We start from the raw sequence: 23,756 nt of genomic DNA, 5'->3' as shown, positions 1-23,756 counted from the left end.
GGGTCAGTCGTGGTTCTGCAGCAGCCGCTGCCTGGGGCCTGGATCCCCTGGTGTCCCGAGAGAGGGTCATTGCGGGCCAGGTACGACAGCCGGTGGTGACACTTTCGGGGCACCCCCAGCGGCCTCCTGATCCCCCACAGTTCTACTTCCCCTGGGGGAGCCCCGTCTCGGTACAGGAATCCCTTCTCCCACGGGAATCTGTCCCTGCAGCCTTCCCCACGGGGGTTTGCAGCCTGTGGCCAGCAAGTCCCCTCAGCTCCTCCTAGGAGGGATCCTTCCGCAGCTCGGTCTGGAATTCAGGTGCTGGGGACGGGAGTGGGACCTGCTCCCTCTCGTGGGCTGGGCCTGGGGTCACAGCCCCGCTGAGCCCTGTCCCTGGTCGCTCCCTCCCTGCCGTGGGATCACTTCCCAGCAGCGTCTCTGGACCAGCTAAACCTGGTTTGCAGCCGAACTGCCCTGCCTGTGGGTCCAACCCCTCAGCTGGGGTCTCAGCTCCCCCCTTGCTCAGCGCTGCCCTTGCTGTCGCAGTGGGGGCAGGCAGCGAGCTCTCTGCTCTCCTTACAGCATCAGATCCAGCGTGAGCCCCCTCTCCGGTGTGCAGGGGGGCAGGGAGCCTCTTTCCGTCCCACCCAGTCCCAGGGGGCTGGTTACAGGTAGGCAGGTATCCTAAGCCTAGCAGCTCCTCCCCACTGCCAGCCAGGTCATCTGCATTTTCACTGACCATTTCCCTCTCCGCCGATTGGTTCCCTGGATTCAAATTCAGATCCTCGGCCGTTACAGGAGCAGGGCCTGGATCCTGTCCCAAAGAGACACAGTCACCCCCCAACAGGACCTCACGGCCCATATCCTGGAGAGCCCCAACGACCAGCCAGCCCCACCCCTCCTGGGTCTGCACAGGGATCTGGGCCACAGGCAGGGTGAGGGGCTTTGTCCTTGGGACCCTCACCCAGCTCACACAGCCCCTCAGCATCTGAGGCTGCACCACCCAGGGCCTGACACCAGTTCTCTCTGTCGCAGGATCTCGCCACCCCAGAAATGTCTCCCCATTAACCATCACCTTCCGCTCCCACTGGAGGTCTGAGGGGCCTGACCCCAGGAAACTCCACACAGACACATAGGCTGGGGCCGGGAGCCTGTCCACCTCCCCACCCATCGGGCTGACGGTGTCTATGGCCTTGGGACCCAGCAAGGGAGCTAGACACCGGGGCTGTTCCACAGGGTCCCCTGGTTCAAATCGCCAGCCTGCTCAAAGGCAGTGAGGTGGGCATCCACATCCCCCCCCTTAACCAGGGCAGCAATTTAGTCTCGAGGTTCCCTGCGGAACTGGGGGTCTATCCACACTCACCCCTGGGAGGTCCCCTGTGCCTCTCCGCTCCACCATCGCCAGTTCATGCTGCTGCTTTTCCTGCAGCTCTTTCTTTGGCTCTCGCTGTCTCTCATAGTCCTCGGACTCAGCTCCAATCCCGTCCGATTCCCTGATGGCAAACCCGATTGTGAAGACCCCCGTCTGGTTGGGGACAGGAGTCTTGGGGATGCCTGGCTACTACTCCAGCTGCTCCCAGATCCTGCTATAGCCCCATTTGGGGTCAGGACTCTGTTCCTTAGGGCGGTCATCGTCCTCCAGCTGCACGATGAACTGTGCTTTGGTGATCTTTCCCATGCGCAACCCTCTCTTTTTGCACAGGGTTATTATCGTGGGGAGGAGGGATAGCTCAGTGGTTTGAGCATTGGCCTGCTAAACCCAGGTTTGTGAGTTCAATCCTTGAGGGGGCCATTTAGGGATCTGGGGCAAAAATTGGGGATTGGTCCTGCTTTGAGCAGGGGGTTGGACTAGATGACCTCCTGAGGTCCCTTCCAACGCTGTGATTCTGTGATCTATCCCATTATGAAAAACACTATAGGCTGGTTTTCATTCTTCTGCAGAAGCCACCTTTTGGCAGGAAAATGTCCCAAGTGGTGATTCCTAAATAGTTTAGCTATGTTATTTGGGGAAATCGTGTCCTTCTATCCTATTTATCTCTTCTTCCCTATATCTTTCTCCTTATTGTTCATTATGTTCCAAAAGTCTCAGACTGGAGGAGAAGTCAGAAAACAAAATGGAAAATGTGTTAAAGCTTTATGAATGGCCTCCCATGCAGTTTGCTCCACCTGAGATGCCTTTTAGGGTCTCTTCAGGGTCCAGGGTCCCTGTCACTATGATTGAATAATGAATTATTTTTACATTTATGTTTAAACTATTAATAATTTAGTGCTTCAATGCAACTTTGAAAGCAGCTCCTCTGGAGTGAGGATGAAAGGTGCATGGCTGAACGCCAAGGACAATCTGAGCTGCTTTTAATATTCGTAGGAAAAGAGGAGCAGACCAAACGTCTTGGACTAGGAAAACATTTGGCGATATGTTTTCTAATTTTTGTACTTGCAAACAATGCTCTATGACCATACTTCAGTGATCATCTTTTCCCCTATGTAGTTCCAAGATAGTAGCAATTTGTACAGTTGTTCATGCTCTTTATCCCCACATTCAACTGGATCAGAGCAGGGGTAGTGCCTTTTTTCATCTGGGAATCTCATTTATGGAAATCTCTCCTTAGATATGTCTGCTAGACTCCTGATGATTGGCTGCAAGACCAGAGGCAGGTTCTTTCCATTTGAGTCAGATAATTTTTGACAAATTTTCCTTCTTTTCTCTCCCTTTCCCCTAACATCTCTCATGTTTTGGTTTATCTTTTACTTATTTTGTTTGTTGGTTTGGAGTAATAATTTCTTGGCCATTCTGGATTAATTTTGTGGAAGTTTGTACAGTGTCCAGATTTGTGTTAAAAATCCATACCTGAATATGTATTGTATTACATTACAATGACCCAAATAGAGTAATAGTTCACATTTTTATACTGCCTTCCATCTGAACATATCAAATTTTGATATGCATATTACTTAAGCTATTACAACATCTATGTGAAGTTTTACATTACAGGGAAACTGAAACACTGCAAGGAGTGACTTGCCAAGTCCCCCAAAAAGTCAGTGGCAGAACCTCCAATTTAACGTATATCATGCAACTCCCACTCTTGTGCTGTAAGCTCTACACTGCAGCAGAGAATTTCCACCCCTATTTCTTATGGACTTAAAGATAGGGTTACATATTACCCAGTTTATAGTTCCTCAAAAATATTATAGCTGTCTTTATGCCACTACTATTACACTGTTCTCCTGAATATAATTTCTGCATCAGTTCTAATGTCATAGTACCAGAGACTGTGCTCTCATCAAGACAAGTTATGCACACATCAAGTTATAACTGTGTTTTTAATTAGTCATTTCCTTAGACTGAAACAGGAAACATGAGAAAAAGGTTCTGCAGCAGTAACTGACTACATTAATTCTTAAATGGAAATTAATGGGAAGAATATAACAAGAATAAAGACATATACCTGAGGATAAAATAATCATTTCCCAATTTCAATTCTGACTTGACTGGAGTGGCCACTATGTTGAGAAACATTACAGGTAGAACCAATATTGCATAACACTTGAATGTGTGTATCTCCCAGTTTTTAAGAAGTATAAAACATTAATCTATAGCTCTAGGATTACATGTGTACAGTAGGATGGCTAGCAAATAATACAGTAATGGAAGTGTGGGTGGAGGGAAACAGAACAATAATCAGAAAAAAATTATTTTAAAATATGGGTGTCATCTAACTTTATAGTTAAAATGTTATTAAAAGTTAGCCATACAAAACTCATTCCACCAAAAAACACAATCATTTCCTTTTTCCACATTCAGGAAGAACTACATCAGCCCTCTGGAGTTAGGGAAGGAAGAATATCGTATTTAAAAATAATGAAGTCTAAGAGCTTCTCCACTTAACTTCATTAGGTCGTAGGGCGCTTCTCTTGAATGTGAAATCAGAAAAGGCTTGTGCTGGCAGCCTGGACCTCTAACAGTCTTTCAGATGTTGGGAGAAGGAATTACAGATTAGGCTATGTCAGGGTTCCTTCCCCACTCTGAACTCTAGGGTACAGATGTGGGGACCCGCATGAAAGACCCCCTAAACTTATTTCTACCAGCTTAGATTAAAAATTCCCCAAGGCACAAAGTCTTTGCCCTTGGATTAGGTAAATGCTGCCACCACCAAGTGATTTAACAAACAATCAGGGAAAGGACCACTTGGAGTTCCTATTTCCCCAAAATATCCCCCCAAGCCCTTACACTCCCTTTCCTGGGGAGGCTTGAGAATAAACAAGATGAGCACAGACCAGCCTTGGATTTTTAAGACCCAAAAAAACCCAATCAGATTCTTAAAAAACAGAACTTTATTAGAAGAACAAAAAAAAAGATAAGAGAACAACTCTGTAAGATCAGAATGGAAGTTAATCTTACAGACAGTCGGATTCAAAACATAGAGAATCCCTCTAGGCAAAACCTTAAGGTACAAAAAGACACAAAAACAGGACAAAAACAAATAAACATTTCCTCCAGCACAGCAAATTTTACAAGCCAAAACAAAGAAAACCTAATGCATTTTCTAGCTAGATTACTTACTAACTTTACAGGAGTTGGAGGGCTTGCATCCTTGATCTGTTCCCGGCAAAGGTATCGCACAGACAGACAAAAGCCTTTTCCCCCCCTCCAGATTTGAAAGTATCTTGTCCCCTCATTGGTCATTTTGGGTCAGGTGCCAGGTTACCTGAGCTTCTTAACCCTTTACAGGTAAAAGGACTTTGCCTCTGGCCAGGAGGGATTTTATAGCATGGTAATCAGAAAGGTGGTTACCCTTCCCTTTATATTTATGACAGGCTCAAATATTAACATTACATTTGTGAAATTAAGGAGTTTTTACGTAGTTAACAGTAGCACAGATATTGAGGTGCCTGGACAAAAAAATTCTTGGGAAAGAACAATACAAACGCTTGCAGGATCAGTAAACTTTTCTATGCATGAAGCCTGGACAAATGATCAGATTTTTATTTTTTAAACCCCAGAAAGGAGAGAGAACAGGAGTACTTGTGGCACCTTACAGACTAACAAATTTATTTGAGCATAAGCTTTTGTGGGCTACAGCCCACTTCATCGGATACAAGGAGAGAGTAATGTTGCTTTCTGTCTACAGGAAGAGTGAAGTCCACCTATGGAGAATGCCCTATCAAGGTTCTTTGTGCTATTTAAGATCCCTAACAAGGTCTTGTAAAGAAGTGAAAGATCACAACTAGGGGTTTTCACACTGTGTGTATGCTACAAAGAGGGGATCTGAATTGTGACAGATATGACAATTTTCTGCCAATATCTTTACAAACTTTATTGAATTAAGTTTAAGTATCTTTGGAATCCTCTGTATTGACTACAAAGTTTATGTATTATTGTAAACTGTAGGAAATGTTATGAATTTCAGACTGGGGGAGACAACAATGGACTTTTGGGACAGACAGTATTGATGGGACAAACAGTACTGACGGGTTTTCCTGGGGATTTTTAGAGAGAGGCAGTCTAGCTTGCTGTTGATATCAAAGCATAGGCAGGGAAACACGCAGCCTGGAAAAACCCTGGTTAGGAGGGAGAGAGATGTGCATCTTTTTGCCTGACCTTTAGCTTATGTATTAATTATATTGATTACTTAAGAATCCCCAGTTATCACTTTTAGGGTTGCCAGGTTCTTGCCCCAAGATCAAGGCCAGTATTATTCAAATTATTATATAGTTGGGAACCCCGATGTGTACAGTTACAACACTCACACTATAGGAACTCTTTTATATTTACAAATATAGTTTAATACATTTAACACAGTCACAAACACCCCAACTTAGTAAAATAGATAGAGATACTACAGAATGTACATCTGTACATCCATATACTCATACCATCTCCTGTAGAACAACCTGAAATGTTAGCCATCATCTTTCTCATCACCATCACTGTAGGGACAGGATTTTATAACTGTACTATAAAAATTGATGTAAACTTTGAATTAATTCTGCCAGCCACCCTTTCTGAATAACAGAAAGGAATGAGACTGGGATCTTGTTTCCTATATGCATTATAAACTTCCCTCTAGTCATTTCTTTGGTTTAAGGTTTAGTGAGTAAAAGACAGGTTTCAGAGTAACAGCCGTGTTAGCCCAACTTGATTATCATACACATTGTAAGGAGAGTGATCACTTTAGATAAGCTATTGCCAGCAGGAGAGTGGGGTGGGGGGAGGTATTTTTTCATGCTTTGTGTGTATAAAAGATCTTCTACACTTTCCACAGTATGCATCCGATGAAGTGAGCTGTAGCTCACGAAAGCTTATGCTCAAATAAATTGGTTAGTCTCTAAGGTGCCACAAGTACTCCTTTTCTTTTTGAGTAAAAGACAGGATCTTGTATTGTGTCTGTGTTAATTAGATTAAACGAATGTTAAAGGCCTGAGCCACAAAGTAAACTGCTGGAAATGGCCCACCTTGATTATCACTACAAAAGGTTTTTTTTTCTCTCCTGATAATAGCTGGTAATAGCTCACCTTACCTGATCACTCTCCTTACAGTGTGTATGGTAACACCCATTGTTTCATGTTCTCTGTGTATATAAAATCTCCCCACTGTATTTTCCACTGCATGCATCCGATGAAGTGAGCTGTAGCTCACGAAAGTTTATGCTCAAATAAATTCTCTAAAGTCTCTAAGGTGCCACAAGTACTCCTTTTCTTTTTGCCGATACAGACTAACACGGCTGCTACTCTGAAAAATGTAAACTGTTTTGACCACAAGATTTAAGTGAAGTTTAATTTACAATGTATTCTACTGTATAAAATACTGCTGTCTTCTCTGTGAGAGATTGTTTGTGTGAATGAGGAATGAATGCATCAGGAAAAGATAAGGTGTGAAACCCATCACAAATGTCCAGATCCTCAAGAAAAGTGAGAGACTTGGAAACACCAGGAGACAATCAGAAAACATCCATTGTATCCGATGCTAAACATGTTAGCAGCATTGATGGCCTCAGAGGTGAGGCAACCGCCCCGGAAGGCAAGGCAACAAATAGGAGATAATGATGGGAAGCCTGACAATAACCATCAAACGATAGGTTTCAGAGTAGCAGCTGTGTTAATCTGTATTCGCAAAAAGAAAAGGAGTAATTGTGGCACCTTAGGGACTAACAAGTTTATTTGAGCATAAGCTTTCGTGAGCTACAGCTCACTTCATCGGATGCTCAAATAAATTTGTTAGTCTCTAAAGTGCCACAAGTATTCCTCTTCTTTTCATCAAATGATAACAGTGGAAAACCCCAAGATTACTACCACTTAAGGACTAATGATTACAGGATGACATTGCAAAATTGATGGACTCAAATGGGAATTTACAAGTATAAAGCTGGAGTGTTTTGCCATGAAACTCTGGGTTCAGTCCTGCCAAAACCTCGGAGCATCGGATCGCGATCGACAGAGCCCAGCTCCTCACTCGTGTTCAATCTAACTGGCCATTAGATTGACTCGAGCTACAACAGACTGGTAACTATAAAAACATCAACTGGCAGGACTGTTTGCATGATGTGTACGTGTGTGTGACTGAAAAGCATATGCTAACTTTTGTATTCTCAATGAATACGGCATATTTGCCTTCTCTCTTATAAAAGATCCTGTGTGCTTCTTATAAGTATCACATCACCTTCCCCATCATCACCAGGGGCCATCATTCTGGCACCTCCCAAGGACTACATCTTTCTCTCTCTACTGCCCCTAGGCTGGGATGCCACTTTTATAATATGTTACGTTGATGCCGCTATGTTTGACGCATTGTTGTAAGGGATTTTCCCCTTCCTTATTTGTATTTCCTCACCTTACTAACGTTGGAGTGTCTTTTTTCTATAGCTTAGTATATCAGTGATCTCAACTTATTATCATATGCATCAATTTGATACCATGGCCCTTTTGTGATTAGGTATCACATTTGTTATTTCTGTCCTAACTGGCTATTTTGGTTCTTTCCAAGTTCCAAATTGTGATGTACCTGTTTAGTTTAAAAGGGTATGACCTTAGGAAAGCCCTTATGCCAACCTGCTTTAATGCATCCTCTATGTTAAAGGTCACAGCCATACATGGACCTTATGCTTTAGCTTATCACCATCTATCTAGGTCAGGGGCTCTCAAACTGGGGGTCAGGACCCCTCAGGGTGTCACGAGGTTATTACATGGGGGGTCGCAAGCTGTCAGCCTCCCTCCCCCAAACCCCGTTTTGCCTACAGCATTTATAATGGTGTTAAATATATTTAAAAGTGTTTTTAATTTATAAGGGGGGTCACACTCAGAGGCTTGCTATGTGAAAGGGGTCACCAGTACAAAAGTTTGAGAACCACTGATGTAGGTGAAAGGTCCTAAACTTATGTATGCTAACTTTGTCTTAGCTCAACGTATAGGATGTGGCCTGCAGGTCCCTTGTGTTACAGCCAAAATATACTCTAATGTAAAGCTATAATAATAAAACAAATAATCAAACCCATAAGAAAATAAGAAACTTATAAGAAAAGATATATAGGCGAGCAAGCAGGCTAGACTTAGACGTATTTCATGTACCTGTTATGTACATAAGTTCTTTGCCAGGACACTTCTGTGGTTGACTCATGTACCTGTGGTCAGAACTTCCCCTTAAACTCTATTTTCAGCTCCCCAAATACTTTGGGTTTTCCGTTGGGCCGTTTATCTATGCAAAGCTTATCTGTTCAAGGTTCATAGGCCTCAAGCCTTATGCTAACTTGCTAAAGCTAATGTCTTACAGGATACAGGCCTGTAGGTTTCTTGCATTACTGCTGAATATAATGCAAAGCAGATTTGTTGTAATTCAGCAGGGAAAATGTTTGTTTGCACACACAGCCGAACAAAACAAGGATTTTCTGTGACACCTTGCAGATATTTGGGAACTTTGTTTCACTCAAGAGGACATAAAACTCATACAGTTTTTCTCAATTGTTCTTTTCCTTCAAGTTGAAATTGCATTGGAGATCAATGAGCTCCACTTGTAATTCTTGCGGTGGTCCCTCGTAGTCAAATGACAGTGGGCATGATACCAGCTCCAGCATCTTCTCTATCTTCTCAAAGTCAGAGAATCAACAAGAAAATTCTCCGTGCAAGTCACTCATTTTGCTGTACTTTTCTGTCTGCTCCGGCGAAACTTCCAAGTATTTCAGTGTTGGAAAGTGAGCGAACACTTTGTCCTTAATTTGTTTTGAAAACAAGACTAACTTGACTTTGAAAACTCTCACACTAGAATACAATTCATGTACAAACACATTCTTTCCTTGCAGTTTCACATTAAGTTCATTTAAATGTGCCAAGAGATCCCCACCAAAAGCAAGGTCGCACACCCAGTTTGAATTCTTTAATTCAGGGAAATCATTTTCTTTCCCCTGCATCTCCAGAAAAATGCAACTTTCATCTCTGAACTCCCAAATTGCTGCAATTCCTTTCCTAGGCTGAGCCAGTGGACATTTGTATGATAAATTGGTTAGTCTCTAAGGTGCCACAAGTACTCCTTTTCTTTGTATGATAAAGTAAGTCCTGGTGTTCTCAATCAGTGTCTTCAAGAAGGGAAATGAATTGCCAATGATTAAGTCCCCTCGCTCTTATGTAATTCACTATTTTCACTATTGTGTGAACAACATGATCGATGTCCAGGACATTTTTGCAGAGGCCCTCCTGATGTATATAATACAATGCAGAAAAATCACCTCTTTATCAGGGTCATCTTCTTTTACTTTGTCCTGAATTCTTTTTAAAAGTCCTACGTTTTTCCCAATTAAATTTGGCAATCCATCTGTGGTTACGTTTGTCAGTTTACTCCAGGGGAGCTTCAGATGTTCAAGGCAGCCAGACACCCTCTCATATAAATCCGATCCCTTAGTTGTGCCTTTCATTGATTCCATTGATAAAAATTCCTCTGTGATTTCAAATTTGTCATCAATTCTTCTGACAAAAAAATCAATAATTGTGCTGTGTCCTTAATGTCAGTGCTGTCATTGAGAGCTAACGAAAACAACGTAAAGCCCTGGGCTTTCTTGTTCAACTCAGAAGCCAAATGTTCATCAATCACTTCTACACAGCGAGTAACAATTGTCTGTGACAAACTAATGTTCTCAAATTTGTTTTGGTAGTCCGGTCATAGCATGCCAGCAACATCAACCATGCATTCTTTCAGCAAAAGGCTTATTTTGTTTAGTGATTTCAAACGCCAGAACATAACTTGCCTTTGAGGTGGCTTCCTGAACTGTACCCTGTTGCACAAATATTTAGCTGAGCTTTTAAGTTCGTGGCAAGTTTCTCCGCTTTTCTTGCCCATTCCTCAGTTGTTAAATTGCTGCCATAATTAGGATGTTTTGTTGAAAAATGGCAATTCAAACTTGAACACTGCGATGCTCCTTGAACACTGCGATGCTCGCCTGACAAATCAGGCATACAGCCTTCGAGTTCATGTTTGTAAAAAAATATTTTGCATTCCATTCTTTGTTGAAAATCTGACACTCAGTGTCCACTTTTCTTTTTCTTTTCTTCTTTTTTTCTTGCAGCATTCATTTTTGAAAGGGAAAAGAAAATCCTCACTGCTGCCCTTATTTCAAACTGCTGTTTTACAAGATTGCACGCACTTCACGCAGGGCCTCATTTTCAAAAGAGCATGGGACTGATGTAGCCAGCATCGCAAGATATTTACGTGCCAGATGCACTAAAGATTCATATGTCCCTTCATGCTTCAATCACCATTCTAGGAGACATGTGTCCATGCTGATGATGGGTTCTGTTCAATAACAATCCAAAGCAGTGCGGACCAGCGGATGTTCATTTTCATTATCTGAGTCAGATCCCACCAGCAGAAGGTTGATTTTCTTTTTTGGTGTTTCAGGATCTGTAGTTTCTGCATCGGAGTGTTGCTCTTTTAAGACTTCTGAAAGCATGCTCCACACCTTGTCCCTCTCAGATTTTGGAAGGCACTTCAGATTCTTAAACCCTGGGTCGAGTGCTGTAGCTATCTTTAGAAATCTCACATTGGTACCTTCTTTGTGTTTTGTGAAATCTGCAGTGAAAGTATTCTTAAAATGAACAACATATGCCAGGTCATCATCCGAAACTGTTATAACATGAACTATATGGCAGAATGTGGGTAAAACAGAGCAGGGGACATACAATTCTCCCCCCAAGGAGTTCAGTCACAAATGTAATTAACGCATTATTTTTTTAACAAGTGTCATCGGCATGAAAGCATGTCCTCTGGAATGGTGGCTGACATATGAAGGGACATACAAATGTTTAGCATATCTGGCATGTAAATACCTTGTAGTACTAGCTACAAAAGTGTCATGCAAATGCCTGTTCTCACTTTCTGGTGACACTGTAAATAAGAAGAGAGCAGCATTATCTCCTGTAAATGTAAACAAACTTGTTTGTCTTAGCGACTGGCTGAACAAGAAGTAGGACTGAGTAGACTTGCAGGCTCTGCAGTTTTACATTGTTTTGGTTTTGCACGTAGCTATGAAACAAAAAAACCCCTACATTTGTAAATTGCACTTTCACAGTAAAGAAATTGCACTACAGTACTTGTATGAGGTGAATTGAAAAATACTATTTCTTTTGTTTATCATTTTACAGTGCAAATATTTGTAATAAAAAATAATATACACTTTGATTTTCAATTACAACACAGAATACAATATATATGAAAATGTAGAAAAACATCCAAAATAGTTAATGTATTTCAATTGGTATTCTATTGTTTAACAATGCGATTAAAACTGCAATTAATTGCAATTAATTTTTTGGAGTTAATCGCGTGAGTTAACTGTGACTAATCAACAGCTCTACTTTAAATCCTTCTGTAAGACTTGCCTCTGCTATGATGTTTACAAAATCCAGCTTTCATATCGAGGCAGGTGACAAGCTGTGACTGTTCTCCTTTCCCACTTTCCTTGTCCTATTCTCTTCCTCACTACCAGTACTTCACTTAAAAAAAATTCACATAGCTAACAAAGCCAGATTCATTTGTTCCTATGTTGTCTCCACATGTCCTATCCTTTGTCTGTGTATGTTTTTAGACTGAAAACCTTGCAAAGCAGGGATTGTCTCTTTTCTGTTTCTACAGCACCACGTGGTGCCCCCAATCCCAAGTAGGCCTTTGGTCACTACCATAGTATAAATATTAATGATAATAAAAACCTACCTTGACTGGCTCCTTCTGAACTTTGATGGATCCATCATAGTATAGGAACTTTGCAGGTAGGGCATTACACCTCATCGTATGATAATCAGTTCTCTGTATGTTTAAAAAGAATGATTTTGATTATTTTCATTTTGAGTACAAAGTACATTCATTCATTTTGAGTCAAAGTACAAACACAATGGGCACATATTGTTCCAAGACAATGTGCTTAGGTTCACAACAGACTTCAGAATCTTTGCATCACCTGACTTAGCTTCCTAGTTGCTGCCCATCCTCTCCATTTGTGGACAATATTCTGCCAGAGAACTAGATTTGCATTCTTTAGAAGCAGATCACTTTCCCTGCTACTGCACAGTATCTGTACTATGTACACCACTCTCAGTCCTCCAAGACTCAAGGCTTGTCTTCACTGCAGTGTGAAGTCGAGATATAACTCAGGTGTGTTACCTCAACCAACTCCGGAGCTAACACAGTAGTGAAAGCAAGCCTCAAATAGAGACATAAACCTTCCAAAGACAAGACAAGATTAATAATATCCACAGCAGAGTTAACTCCTGTTGAGTTAGCCTCGCTTGAGTGAAAACACTTGACATTATGAAAAAAACAAACAAACAAACAAAAAACCCAACCAAAAACAAAACCAACAACAAAAAAACCACTAAACCACTACACACCAAAAGAAACCCACTCAAGCTGCACAGAGTGATTGTACCAGCAGCCCAGGGTGTTTGTATTTGTAGTGGAGTCCGGACTGCATCTCTAGCTCCAGCATCAGTCTTACTTGAGCTTCAGCCCATGCCACTTGATAGACCAGCTACCTCAACTGTGACTGACAGAAACGTGTTTTTATCTTGTGATAGGTCATGCGCATTAACCTATCCCATTGTAAAAACACAGAGGAGACAGGGCACTCTCACTTTTTTGCCAGGTGAACTAGGCGAGGTCAACCCTTGGCTGGGATCTAGTGTTGACCTCGCCTAGGTTCCTCAGGGAAAAATACAAGGGCCTCTGTCACCACTTAGGATTTTACAGTGCGATAACTATCACGCCTTCCTTATCTGGCTGTAAAAAACATCACCTTTGGGTCTGTGAAGCCAAAGCCCTTAAAGCACCACTTACCTGGAGCCAGGGCTTTCCCTGCAGGGAGAGTTTGGTTAGAGGCAACCTTGGTGTCATACACCTCAAGCTAACCGGCCGTGCACACAGATATACATGAGTATCACAGCAACACGTCATGCCTGCACAGCATCGTGTGTGCACATATGGATCCCCCAGCCCCGCAAAGCGTGTTAGCACCATTTCAGAGGCTGGGAAATCAGCCCGTGACCGGCCAGGATAGGAGGGTGCTTTGCTGCTGACGCAGGCCAAGCGTTTCGCACACACGGGGGGGGGGGGGGCTTCTTGCATCCCTCCAACCTCCCCTGCCCCATGGCCATCCTCTGTTTCAGGGACTCTCTGCAGCCCCCGCGCCTCTGTATGACCCCCATTATTTCCCACCCCAGATGGGGGGTGGGGGGGCGACGTGGGGACACGCGGCGAGGAGGACACGCCGGGCCCGCAGAAGCGGGGCTTGGCAAGGCGGTGGATAGGGAAGCAGCCGGGGGAGGCTAGAACGTAGTATTGGGGGGGGGGGCGGCACGAGGGAGCGGTGTCTGGGGGAGGGGCGATGCGGGGGCTCCCCTCTGCCCCCCGCCCCCTACCCGAGGAGGGTGACATGCTGACAGACCCGGCCTCCCCCGGGGCGGGCAGCGCTCGCGCCGCGGCCACCCCCGCCCCAGCCAACTACCTAACGGTCCTCCTTCACTAGGCTCCCGCCGCCGCCTACGTCACTTCTTGCCCCGCCCCGTGGGGCCCCGAATATTATCTGCAAACACCGTTATTTAATCCTTTAAAATCTTTGTAAATATTCGTAGAGCACAAAGGGGGTGGGGGTGGGGGTCAGTAAAAACGGGTTGAGCAAGGGGTGGGGGGTGAGGCCATCAGCCCCCGGCCAATCAGCAGCAGTGGGGGCGTAGCCGGCGAGACACCTTCTCGCTATATAAAGGGGGAGCGGCGCCGCCGCCAAGCTCCGTCCGCGTGCCAGTCGAGTCAGCCGAGGAGGCGTCCGGGCGGGCGGGCGGGCGCGGCAGCGATGGGGAACGCGGTAGCTCGGGAGGACTTCGAGTGGGTTTATACGGACCAGCCCCACGCCGATCGCCGCAAAGCGATCCTAGGTGAGCGAGGGGCCCAGGCAGCTTCCCCTCAGCGCCGGGGCGTCCTGCTGGCGGCGCGTGTCTCCCCCCAGCCGGCTCGCTGTCAGAGCCGGAGGTGCCCTGGGCTCTACCCGTTCCGGCGGCGGGGGGAAGGGCCTGGTGCCTCCCCACAGGGAACCGGTCGCCTCCAGGCTCGCCGTATCCGCTGGCAGCCGGACCCGCTTGTCGCCCTGCGCGCACGGGAGGGGTGCTGCCTGCGGGACGGGGCGGCCCGGTCGAGGGCAGGTGGCGTGTGTGGAGGCCTCGTGGGTGTCCCCAGCGCCGAGAGGGCCCGTTTCGGGGGTGGCGAGCCTGGTAAAATGGCTGCCGAGGAAGGGGGGCAGGCGGGTGACAAACGGGTCGGCCCCTTGAGCCAGGCTCGGAGGCCGAGCTCTTCAGGCGCCTCGAAGGGCCCACCCCATCCGTGACCGCTAGACACCGCTCCTCCCTCCGGCCGGCCTGGGGTGGGGGCGGGCAGCGCGGTTGCCGCCAGGACTTCTCTCCCCCTCCCCCCCCCCCAGCCCTGCTGAGAGGGGGGGCGAGACGCCTCGCTCGGCGGCCCGCGAGCAGAGCCCCGGAATGAGGCGTTTCTGGACTGTCCAGAGGCCGGAGTCAACCCTGCAGATCCGCCCTCCTGGCCAGCGGCTCTGCACGCGCACGGGGAGGCTCCTCGCCCTCGGAGTCATTTTGGGCTGTCTTCCGCTCAGCTGATTTGGGGGAGGGGATTGTCCTGTGGTCAGACACTCATCAAATTGTCATGCCCCTCTCAAGTGCACTCGCTGCGGTCGTTAGCCTCTTTCTAGGTAACGCGCTGGAGGGAGGACGGGTGGGTTGGCTTCCGGTAACGTCTCCGGAATATTTCTTAAAACTGATGGCCTGGGAAATGGTACACTTATACACACGTGAAGGAGAGGAGGAGGAGGAGGAAAAGCTCTAAGAAGAGTTTTGTATTTTGATCTTGCTGGCAGAACTGTTTGAGATGGAAATCGTGAAGCAGGCTGCATTTTCATGATGTGTACTGTTGGGCTGTGTAGTACAGTGATGGATGTGGCCAGTTATATACGAAACTGACAGTGCTTATAGGGTGGTGGAAAGGGAAATGGTGACTATACTACAGTGTTTGCAAAAAGCAGACCTTGCCCCACCCCTGAAGTAGAGGGGCGGACATGAAGAACTACTTAGGGAGAAGTCCATAGGAGACTTAAATAGGACTTCTGATCAGTTGTGACCGGATGAACACTTCCCTTTTTTTAAATTGGGGTGTTTTTTCAGTTAACACTGGCAATGAGCCCTTGTATCCGAGTGCTTGTCTACATAGCAGTAATGCAGACAACTGGGGTGTGATTTCTAAAGTGCACTAGTGTGCTGTGCATTAGTTTGTCCATGTGGACCCTGCTGGTGTGCATTAAAGGTTCCTTCCTGTGTGAATGTCGTGGTCGTTGAAGCAGTGCTACATTAAAGTGCACTAGGGAATATTACAGAAACATTACTTGTTAGTGTGTGTGTGATTTTTTTTTTGGCCATCTACATAGAACTCAAATTGCTAAAAAGAAACACTACGTATAAATTATGGTGGTTCTGCCTCTAACTGATGGGTGGGGATTGGTTTCACTTTAATTTCATTTTCTTGAGGCTGGGAAACACTACTATACCAAATGCAGAGGTTACTTTTTAAACCCTAAAGTGAGCATTAACACCCTGAAGTGTACAAAATAGTCAGTACTCTGACTAGTTTGCGACTAGCTTTATGACAGTGGTCCAGATTTGCCTAAATTAAGTGTAGCTTACACCTCTGCACAACCAAGTCATCCCAAGAGTGGGATGTGGAGGAAGAGCAGTTTTATTAGCTGAGGTTGTCTGTTCTGGGAAGGTAATACTAAGCCTCAGGAAGTTGTATCAAGTTTTCGACCATGCTGTCTCCTTGTCCATGACCACTTAAGGTTAGGACCTTTTGCAGTTTGGGTTGTCTGCCTTGTTTTGCTACAGCTTCCCAAGCCATCTTCCCTGGCTGTACCTATGGTAAAAGCTGGTATAGAGCCTGAAATATAATTATCTGGCAGCTGTGATGTATACAACTCTAGCAAGGACTATAAATCTTTGGTGGGTTGTGTAACAAATGCTGCTTGTACACTCTTGGTCTTAAAGGCATATTAATGCAACTAACAGTACTTTCAGAAGCTTAATTACTGAAGTAAAAATGACAGTTCATAAATAGGAATCTTTACATGTCTGCCCAAGATGAGTCTGAAGTTGCTTATCTTTAATTTTCTCATCCCTAAAAAGGGTGTAATATGTGCCTCAGGTGTAGGATTAATTTTAACTCTGTAACAAACTGTGGAATTGCATGCTAAGTATTAAGAGGCTTTGGGTTTCTAGATGAAAATAACACCAAGTACCACTAAACTACAGCAGCACTCTTTGATCTTGCTCAATATTTCAGGGATACACATGCCTACAGCATTCAAACAATTCCCAACACGTACATGCAAACTACTAATGTAATTGAATTACCAAAAATGTAGGAAGATTTGAGTTGAGTGGACTTATTCCTTAATGAATGGAATCCATTTGGGGGGGGGGGGGGGAAGAGAGGTGTACTAGTAAGCTGTTTGTGTGGCTGAGAAAACTTTGGCTCTACTAAAGAGTACTTGTGACATTTTTCTTTGCATGTAACTGTTTATCTTCTCCCCATAACAGCTAAACATCCAGAAATAAAAGCTTTAATGAAGCCAGACTACAACTTGATCTGGGTGGTTGTACTGATGGTTCTTGGGCAGTTGATTGCATTTTATCTAGTTAAAGACTTGGACTGGAAATGGGTTATGTTCTGGGCGTACGTTTTTGGCAGCTGCATCAGTCACTCAATGACTCTGGCTATTCATGAGATCTCTCACAATAGTGCCTTTGGCAACTGCAGAGCTATGTGGAATCGGTGGTTTGGAATATTTGCCAATCTCCCTCTTGGCCTCCCATACTCTATATCTTTCAAGAGATACCACATGGATCATCATCGCTATCTAGGAGGTGATGGAATTGATGTGGACATTCCTACTGACTTTGAAGGCTGGTTTTTCTGTACTCGTTTTAGGAAGTTCATATGGATTGTTCTTCAGCCCTTTTTCTATGCTATTCGACCTCTCTGCATTAATCCCAAACCAATTTCTCGATTGGAAATCATCAACTTGTTGGCTCAGCTCTCTTTTGATGTTGTAATATACTACTACTTGGGAATTAAATCAGCCTTCTACATGCTTGCAGGATCAATACTTGGACTGGGATTGCACCCAATTTCAGGACACTTCATAGCTGAACATTATATGTTCTTAAAGGGACATGAGACTTACTCCTATTATGGGCCACTTAATTTGCTCACTTTTAATGTTGGCTACCACAATGAACACCATGACTTTCCCAATATTCCTGGCAAGAACCTTCCATTGGTAAGTACACTTTCAAGAATTATATAAAGCTAATGGTAAACTGAAGCTTACTTCAGTGCTTGTTTTAGTTTAGGGGTTGGCAAACTTTTTGGCCCGAGGGCCACATCTGGGTATAGAAATTGTCTGGCGGGCCATGAATGCTCACGAAATTGCGGTTGAGGGGTGGGGATTGCTGGTTCTGGGCTCGGGCCAGAAATGAGGAGTTCAGGGTGCAGGAGGGGGCTCTGGGCTGGGGAAGGGGGGTGTGAGGGCTCCAGCTGGGGGTGCAGGAAGGGGCTCTGGGCTGGGACTGAGGGGTTCAGAGAGCAGGAGGGGGGATTAGGGCAGGGGGTTGGGGCACATTTCCCTTTTGCCTGGCCACATCTCCACCTAGGAGTCAGTCAGCTTTGTGCCTTGCCCTGTCTGCTGGCACTGCCCCTGCAGCTCCCATTGGCCACAGTTCCCAGACAATGGGAGCTGCAGGGGTAGGGCAGTGTGCAGAGCAGAGCCCCCTGGCTACCCTTATGAATAGGAGCCAGAGGGGGGGCCATGCCACTGCTTCCAGGAGCTGCACAAAGCAGCCCCCGACCCTGCTCCCTGGCTGGAGGGGGGCAAGCCTGAGACCCCGCTCCCCAGTGGGAGCTTGAGGGCTGGATTAAAACAGCTAGCGGGCCTGATCTGGGCTGTAGTTTGCCTGCCCCTGTTTTAGTTAAATTTTTGGTTGAAGTAGGACACTTAAAGTAGCAGTACCTTAAGTATCCACTAGAGACTTAAAACTACATTATGTGAAATAATTCTGTTATAGCAATCTTAAGTGTTACTTCTAATTGTCCTTCCCCCCCATCCAGCCTTGCAATCTGTTTTTCTATTTGCTGGGTAGTACTTGATAGCACCTTGCATACTTGGTTTTTTGTAATAATTCAGTTTCTCTTTCCCACACAGCAGTAGAAAAACACTCACTATAAAACAAAAATGGGAGGAAACAAGAACAGTGAAACTACATTCTTTAAAAAAAGACTGCATTTTAGTTTGAGCATTTCTCTTAAATAAAAGCTTGCATAGCTAGTCTGATCCCTTCTGCTTACATAGGGATGCTTCTCTTGACTATTTTTAGCAAACTGATTAACAGCTTCATGTTAACCAGCAAAAACTAAATGTTTACCTCAGACTAACATTGGGGGAGTTTTGAAATTCTTGATGGATCATCCTACCACAAACATTAAGTAAAGCTTTTTTATATCTGCATGCCAATTTAACTGCACCTGTACTGCCACAAATGCAGTACTCTGGCCACATCTCAACTGAGTTTTTTCACTAGTTCCCAACTGGTATAGTTTCCTCTGAAGCTGCAATGGAGACAGTATTGGTTTGTTTTTTGTCAATATTACTACCTCCACATGTGAGATGCAGCTGTTTAGCAATTTTAAGACTTAATTCCTATGTCCTACAATGGAATCTGAGAAATCCTTCAAGTAACCATTATACATAAGTCTGTCTTCAATCATGTCACATAATTTCTTCAGAATTTAAGATTCCTAAAGGTTGTTGCAGTTCAAAAAAGAGCAAGTAGTAAAGTTGCATAACATATATTAACAAATGCCCTTTGGAATACTTAATGCAAACCACACTGTGGGGGAACAACTGGCCTTTCTGCAGGTTTTGAACTGGGAATATTTATTCTGCCTCTCCCTGTGGAATCATTAATGAGGGCATCTTAATGGATTTCTACTCTGAGAAGACCAGTTAGAAGATCCGTATCTCAATGTTCTAAATTCAGTGCCCAGAAAGCACTGATAGTCTCAGATGCATCTGAAGTTCCTAGGCTGCTTGCTGTACTGTATTGATAGGTACCGGGAAAAGGTACTTGGTCAATAAGTGTCACAGGTTGCCCTGACTATTAGTCTTCCATTTCAGAGTAGTTCATCAGCTGTTACTGCACCAATATATCTGCCCTGACTGATTATAATCAGGGGCTTCAAATGCTCATGCCAGACCAGTTGTCTCAATCTCAGACCCAAATTTTCAAGCTTTTTCTCTCCTCTCTTCCCTACCCACATCCCCATTTCAGCTCTGTGCCAACTGCTTGATTGTTCCCAATTCAGAACCCAGTCGTCTTCAATACTTTGGTCCCCTTGCTTCTAAGCCCCTTCTGTGTATAAACTCCTTGGACCACTGTTGGGTGAACGTTTGTTTTTTATATACCAAGTGTTACACCACTCAGTTCTAGTTCAGTCTGAGGCTATGTACACGCTACCACCTTCCTGAATGACTTAAGTTACACCAACCTAACACCAGTGTGGACAGCACTATGTTAGCAGACTGTCTCCTGCTGATGCTACTGCTGCTTGTGGGAGCTGGAGTGATTAAGTTGATGGGAGACCTCTCTCTCCCATCTGCTTACTGTCTGTACTAGCAGTGGTGCAGCTGTGCCACTGTAAGCTCTGTAGTGTAGCCGTAGCCTCATTCAGATAAACAAAAGCAGACCAGTGGCACTTCTTTGGGGGGAGGGGGAAGAGTGTAACACACTCTGGACAAAGAAAGAACCATGATGGGCTGAATATCCCATGTAGATCCCACCTCTGTTAGTTTAGGAGTACCTAAAAAGGCCTTGCCTGTAATCAGATATTAAGCAAGCAGCTGGCTTGGGCATTAAAACAGCTTTGCCTTCTCCCAACAATGCGTGTTAAAACTTTGATAGCTCTACATTGGGTGAATACAATTTACTAAAAAAAACCCCACAGGTTTATTAAAAATCCATTTCATTTTAAATTTGAAACTGACAACCTATAAGGTCTAAATTTATAATCAGCTAATGCTGCTAAAAGTAAATTTCTTAGCACTCCCAGTTGTTTGAAGACTTTCTCTTCTGCTTCTAGAAATACTGGCAGAAACACTGGAGGGGAAGAAGTCTTGAGCTTAAATATGAATAAACCTTAATTTTTTCCTCTTAGGTGAAGAAAATAGCAGCTGAATACTATGATCATCTTCCACAATATAACTCCTGGATAAAAGTGCTTTATGACTTTGTGATGGATGACTCAATCAGCCCTTACTCACGCATGAAAAGGAAATTAAAGGGTGATGTGAAACAGGATTAAACTTCTGCCAACCAAAAGACTCTGCAAAGCAAGATCTAGGATATTTTCAAGTAGCTGGTACAAGGAATTCTTGCTAAAGAAGCTTATTTGTATCCTGAATTATTAAATTTCAGACATCTACAAGAATGCATTAGTGTATCCTAAAACAGACCTCTTCAGACTAATTAGACTACCATTCTAATTAGACATTAGCCTAAACATTCTAACAGTCATTAGTGTAACTAATATACAAAACACATGATTTAATATGCTCAATCTATGTGTAAAATAGTATTTAAGTTTGTTTTAGAATATGTATTTCACAGCAGCTAACAAATCTTGTACTCAAACACCTGTTTCTGGCTTGTCTAGACCTATAAAAGATACTTCAAAATATTTACACTTCTGGCTTGTCCTATGCTGCCCATTCCATGCTCATAACTTAGTCAATTATGGTATTAAAGTTCATACTTGATAAGCTTAATTCTAAGCTAACATTAACTTAAGTCTTGTTTCATTAAATGTGATTTCAACTTATTTCTGTCTCAACTTCTTGGGGGTGGGCAGTAGGGGAGAAAATAACCATCTAAACCACAGTTAGTCAGTGAGTGAATCTGCCTTGTTGGCTCATTCGCTGCTGAACTAAAGCAGTGGCAGATCCAGGTTTTATCAGTAATGACAACTCTACTACCACTAGTATTGAAAACTAATTCATGAGGCTGAGTACCAGGGGGTAGCTGTGTTAGTCTATATCCACGAAAACAACAGGGAGGCTCGTGGCATCTTAAAGACTAACAGATTTGTTTGGGCAGAAGCTTTTGTGGGCTAGAACCCACTTCATCAAATGTGTGGAGTGAAAATTACAGATGCAGGCATTATACTGACATGAAGAAAAGGGACTTACCTCACAAGTAGAGACACTGCCAATGATGGTGCTGCCCCCACTTACCATAAAAAAAAAAATTAAATTCCCAAGCTGCCTCTAGCTAGCTGGGACCCAGTTGTGGATTGCTAAAATCAGGTAGCCTGGACTTAACCCTACCCCTTCCAAAGAGGGATCCTTATGTCATTAGCATTTCCTATGGGTTAGTGTAGGTGCTCCCTGCCTAGTGTACTTGTTTCTGTGGATCATATTCTAAGATGCCTCTCTTCCCCATTCATTGGGTAGGCAGCCTGCAGGCCTAACTCAGCTTTGGCAACTGGTGTTCCTGAGATTGTTCAGGCATCTGACATTAGCTGCTCTGATACTCTGCATTGCAATGCCTGAGTCTCTTCATGGATCCCACCCTTAGGGCTGCCCTTATAATTGACAGATTTTATGACATACTTATTCCATCTAGAAAATGTAATTACTTCAGATAATTAGGAAAAATGTCACCTGAGGTATACAGATGACTAGGTGCCTCCTGAACAGGGAAATATAGCTATTGTAACCAGTTTTTCATAGAATATCAAGGTTGTAAGGGACCTCAGGAGGTCATCTAGTCCAACCCCCTGCTCAAAGCAGGACCAGTCCTCAATTTTTGCCCTGATCCCTACATGACCCCCTCAAGGATTGAACTCACAACCCTGGGTTTAGCAGGTCAATGCACAAACCACTGAGCTATCCCTCATTTGTGCACGTTTAATAATGTAGTTAAAATAAAGAATTAAAAACTAAACTGCATTAATACAAAAACCTTTCCCATATATTCTAGGTTAGTATCTACTTAGAAATATGTCTGGAGAACAGGAAGTGGGCTCTGTAAATTTCTGCATCTTCTAATCCTGCCTCTCTCCTTTTCACTGCCTTCTCTCTTTAAAAAAAAATGCAGATACCTTAGATATGTTCTGTGAAGAATAATTGATATAAAAACAGAAAATTATGCTGATGCCCCTTCTGCCATTTTAGAGTGATTGTTTATAGGGCCAGATTTCTAAAGGCACCAAGAGGGCTTTTTCAAAAGTGCCTAGTTGCACCTTTAAAAATCTGACCCAAAACAGCAGTCCCAAATTTGCATGTCTGTCATCAATTGCCTCCATTAAGTGGTGGTCTTTACAACAGAGGCTGAAAAACCATTTTGGCCTGTGTTTCCATTCTTTTGCCCTTCTCAAGCCACTTTAAAAGGGTCTGATTGCTATAGGAGTAGATGCTTATTTTTTGAATAGTGACCTTGTGATTATGGGTGCCTAACTTGAGTCACTTTTAAAAATTTAGGCCTGTCTGAATTTGGTTAATTCATAAATATTAGTGGCTTAAATTTACAGCCTCCCTACAAAAGTTTAGGTACTTACAACAAATTAACTTATTTGGGGCCTATGACAAAATAGCTGGCTTAGTGTACCATGTAACTGCAATCACTTTTTTTTCCTAACTATGCTTTCTTTACAGCAGTATAGTCAGCTAAGTTCAGTACTTAAAGGTAAACATATAAATAAATGCTTTTGGATAACACTGGAAAAGTGGCTTTTGTGCTGGATGCCTTGCTAGTAAACTAACTTTCATTGGATTCAAATGTAATGTTTTAGATCTAAACCTTAAATCTAGCTTAACCTCCCCAAAAACTTTTATAAAGGGCAGAAATATGAAGCAGCTTGAAATGAACTGTCAGGCTGGAGGGAGGTTACCAGTGGAGTTCCTCAGGGATCGGTTTTGGGACTAATCTTATTTAATCTTTTTATTACTGACTTCGGCACAAAAAGCGGGAGTGTGCTAATAAAGTTTGCGGATGATACAAGGCTGGGAGGTATTGCCAATTTAGAGAAGGACCGGGATATCATACAGGACAATCTGGATGACCTTGTAAACTGGAGTAATAGTAATAGGATGAAATTTAATAGTGAAAAGTGTAAGGTCATGCATTTAGGGATTAAT

General features: G+C 43.8%; 2 protein-coding genes across 7 annotated transcripts; one reads left to right on the top strand and one right to left on the bottom strand.

Annotated features, from left to right (window-relative positions):
* Positions 1-1,351: 1,351 nt before the first annotated feature.
* Positions 1,352-15,231, bottom strand: LOC140909459 (uncharacterized). 6 transcript variants are annotated; one of them, XR_012158216.1, is made up of 4 exons: positions 13,962-15,231; positions 12,176-12,268; positions 11,293-11,350; positions 4,289-11,051 (listed from the first exon to the last, which is right to left on the bottom strand). XR_012158216.1 is itself a non-coding variant. In XM_073338771.1 (3 exons), exons 1-3 carry the CDS (start codon positions 13,889-13,891, stop codon positions 10,764-10,766), a joined length of 978 nt encoding a protein of 325 aa, XP_073194872.1. In that variant the 5' UTR covers positions 13,892-13,952; the 3' UTR covers positions 4,289-10,763. The 6 variants fall into 6 exon arrangements, 1 of the variants encoding a protein (XP_073194872.1); XR_012158215.1 differs by having other exon boundaries at positions 4,289-11,035; positions 13,962-14,951; XR_012158218.1 differs by lacking the exon at positions 13,962-15,231 and adding an exon at positions 12,420-12,679 and having other exon boundaries at positions 4,289-11,035.
* Positions 14,230-23,391, top strand: DEGS1 (delta 4-desaturase, sphingolipid 1). Its single transcript, XM_073338773.1, has 3 exons — positions 14,230-14,388; positions 17,104-17,846; positions 20,777-23,391. Exons 1-3 carry the CDS (start codon positions 14,307-14,309, stop codon positions 20,921-20,923), a joined length of 972 nt encoding a protein of 323 aa, XP_073194874.1. The 5' UTR covers positions 14,230-14,306; the 3' UTR covers positions 20,924-23,391.
* The last annotated feature ends 365 nt before the right edge of the window (positions 23,392-23,756 follow it).

Source organism: Lepidochelys kempii, chromosome 3 (assembly GCF_965140265.1).
Source record: "Lepidochelys kempii isolate rLepKem1 chromosome 3, rLepKem1.hap2, whole genome shotgun sequence".
In the NCBI taxonomy this organism is placed as follows: Eukaryota; Metazoa; Chordata; order Testudines; family Cheloniidae; genus Lepidochelys; species Lepidochelys kempii.
Note: the sequence above shows the minus strand (reverse complement) of the source record. Positions and strands in the feature narration are given on the sequence as shown.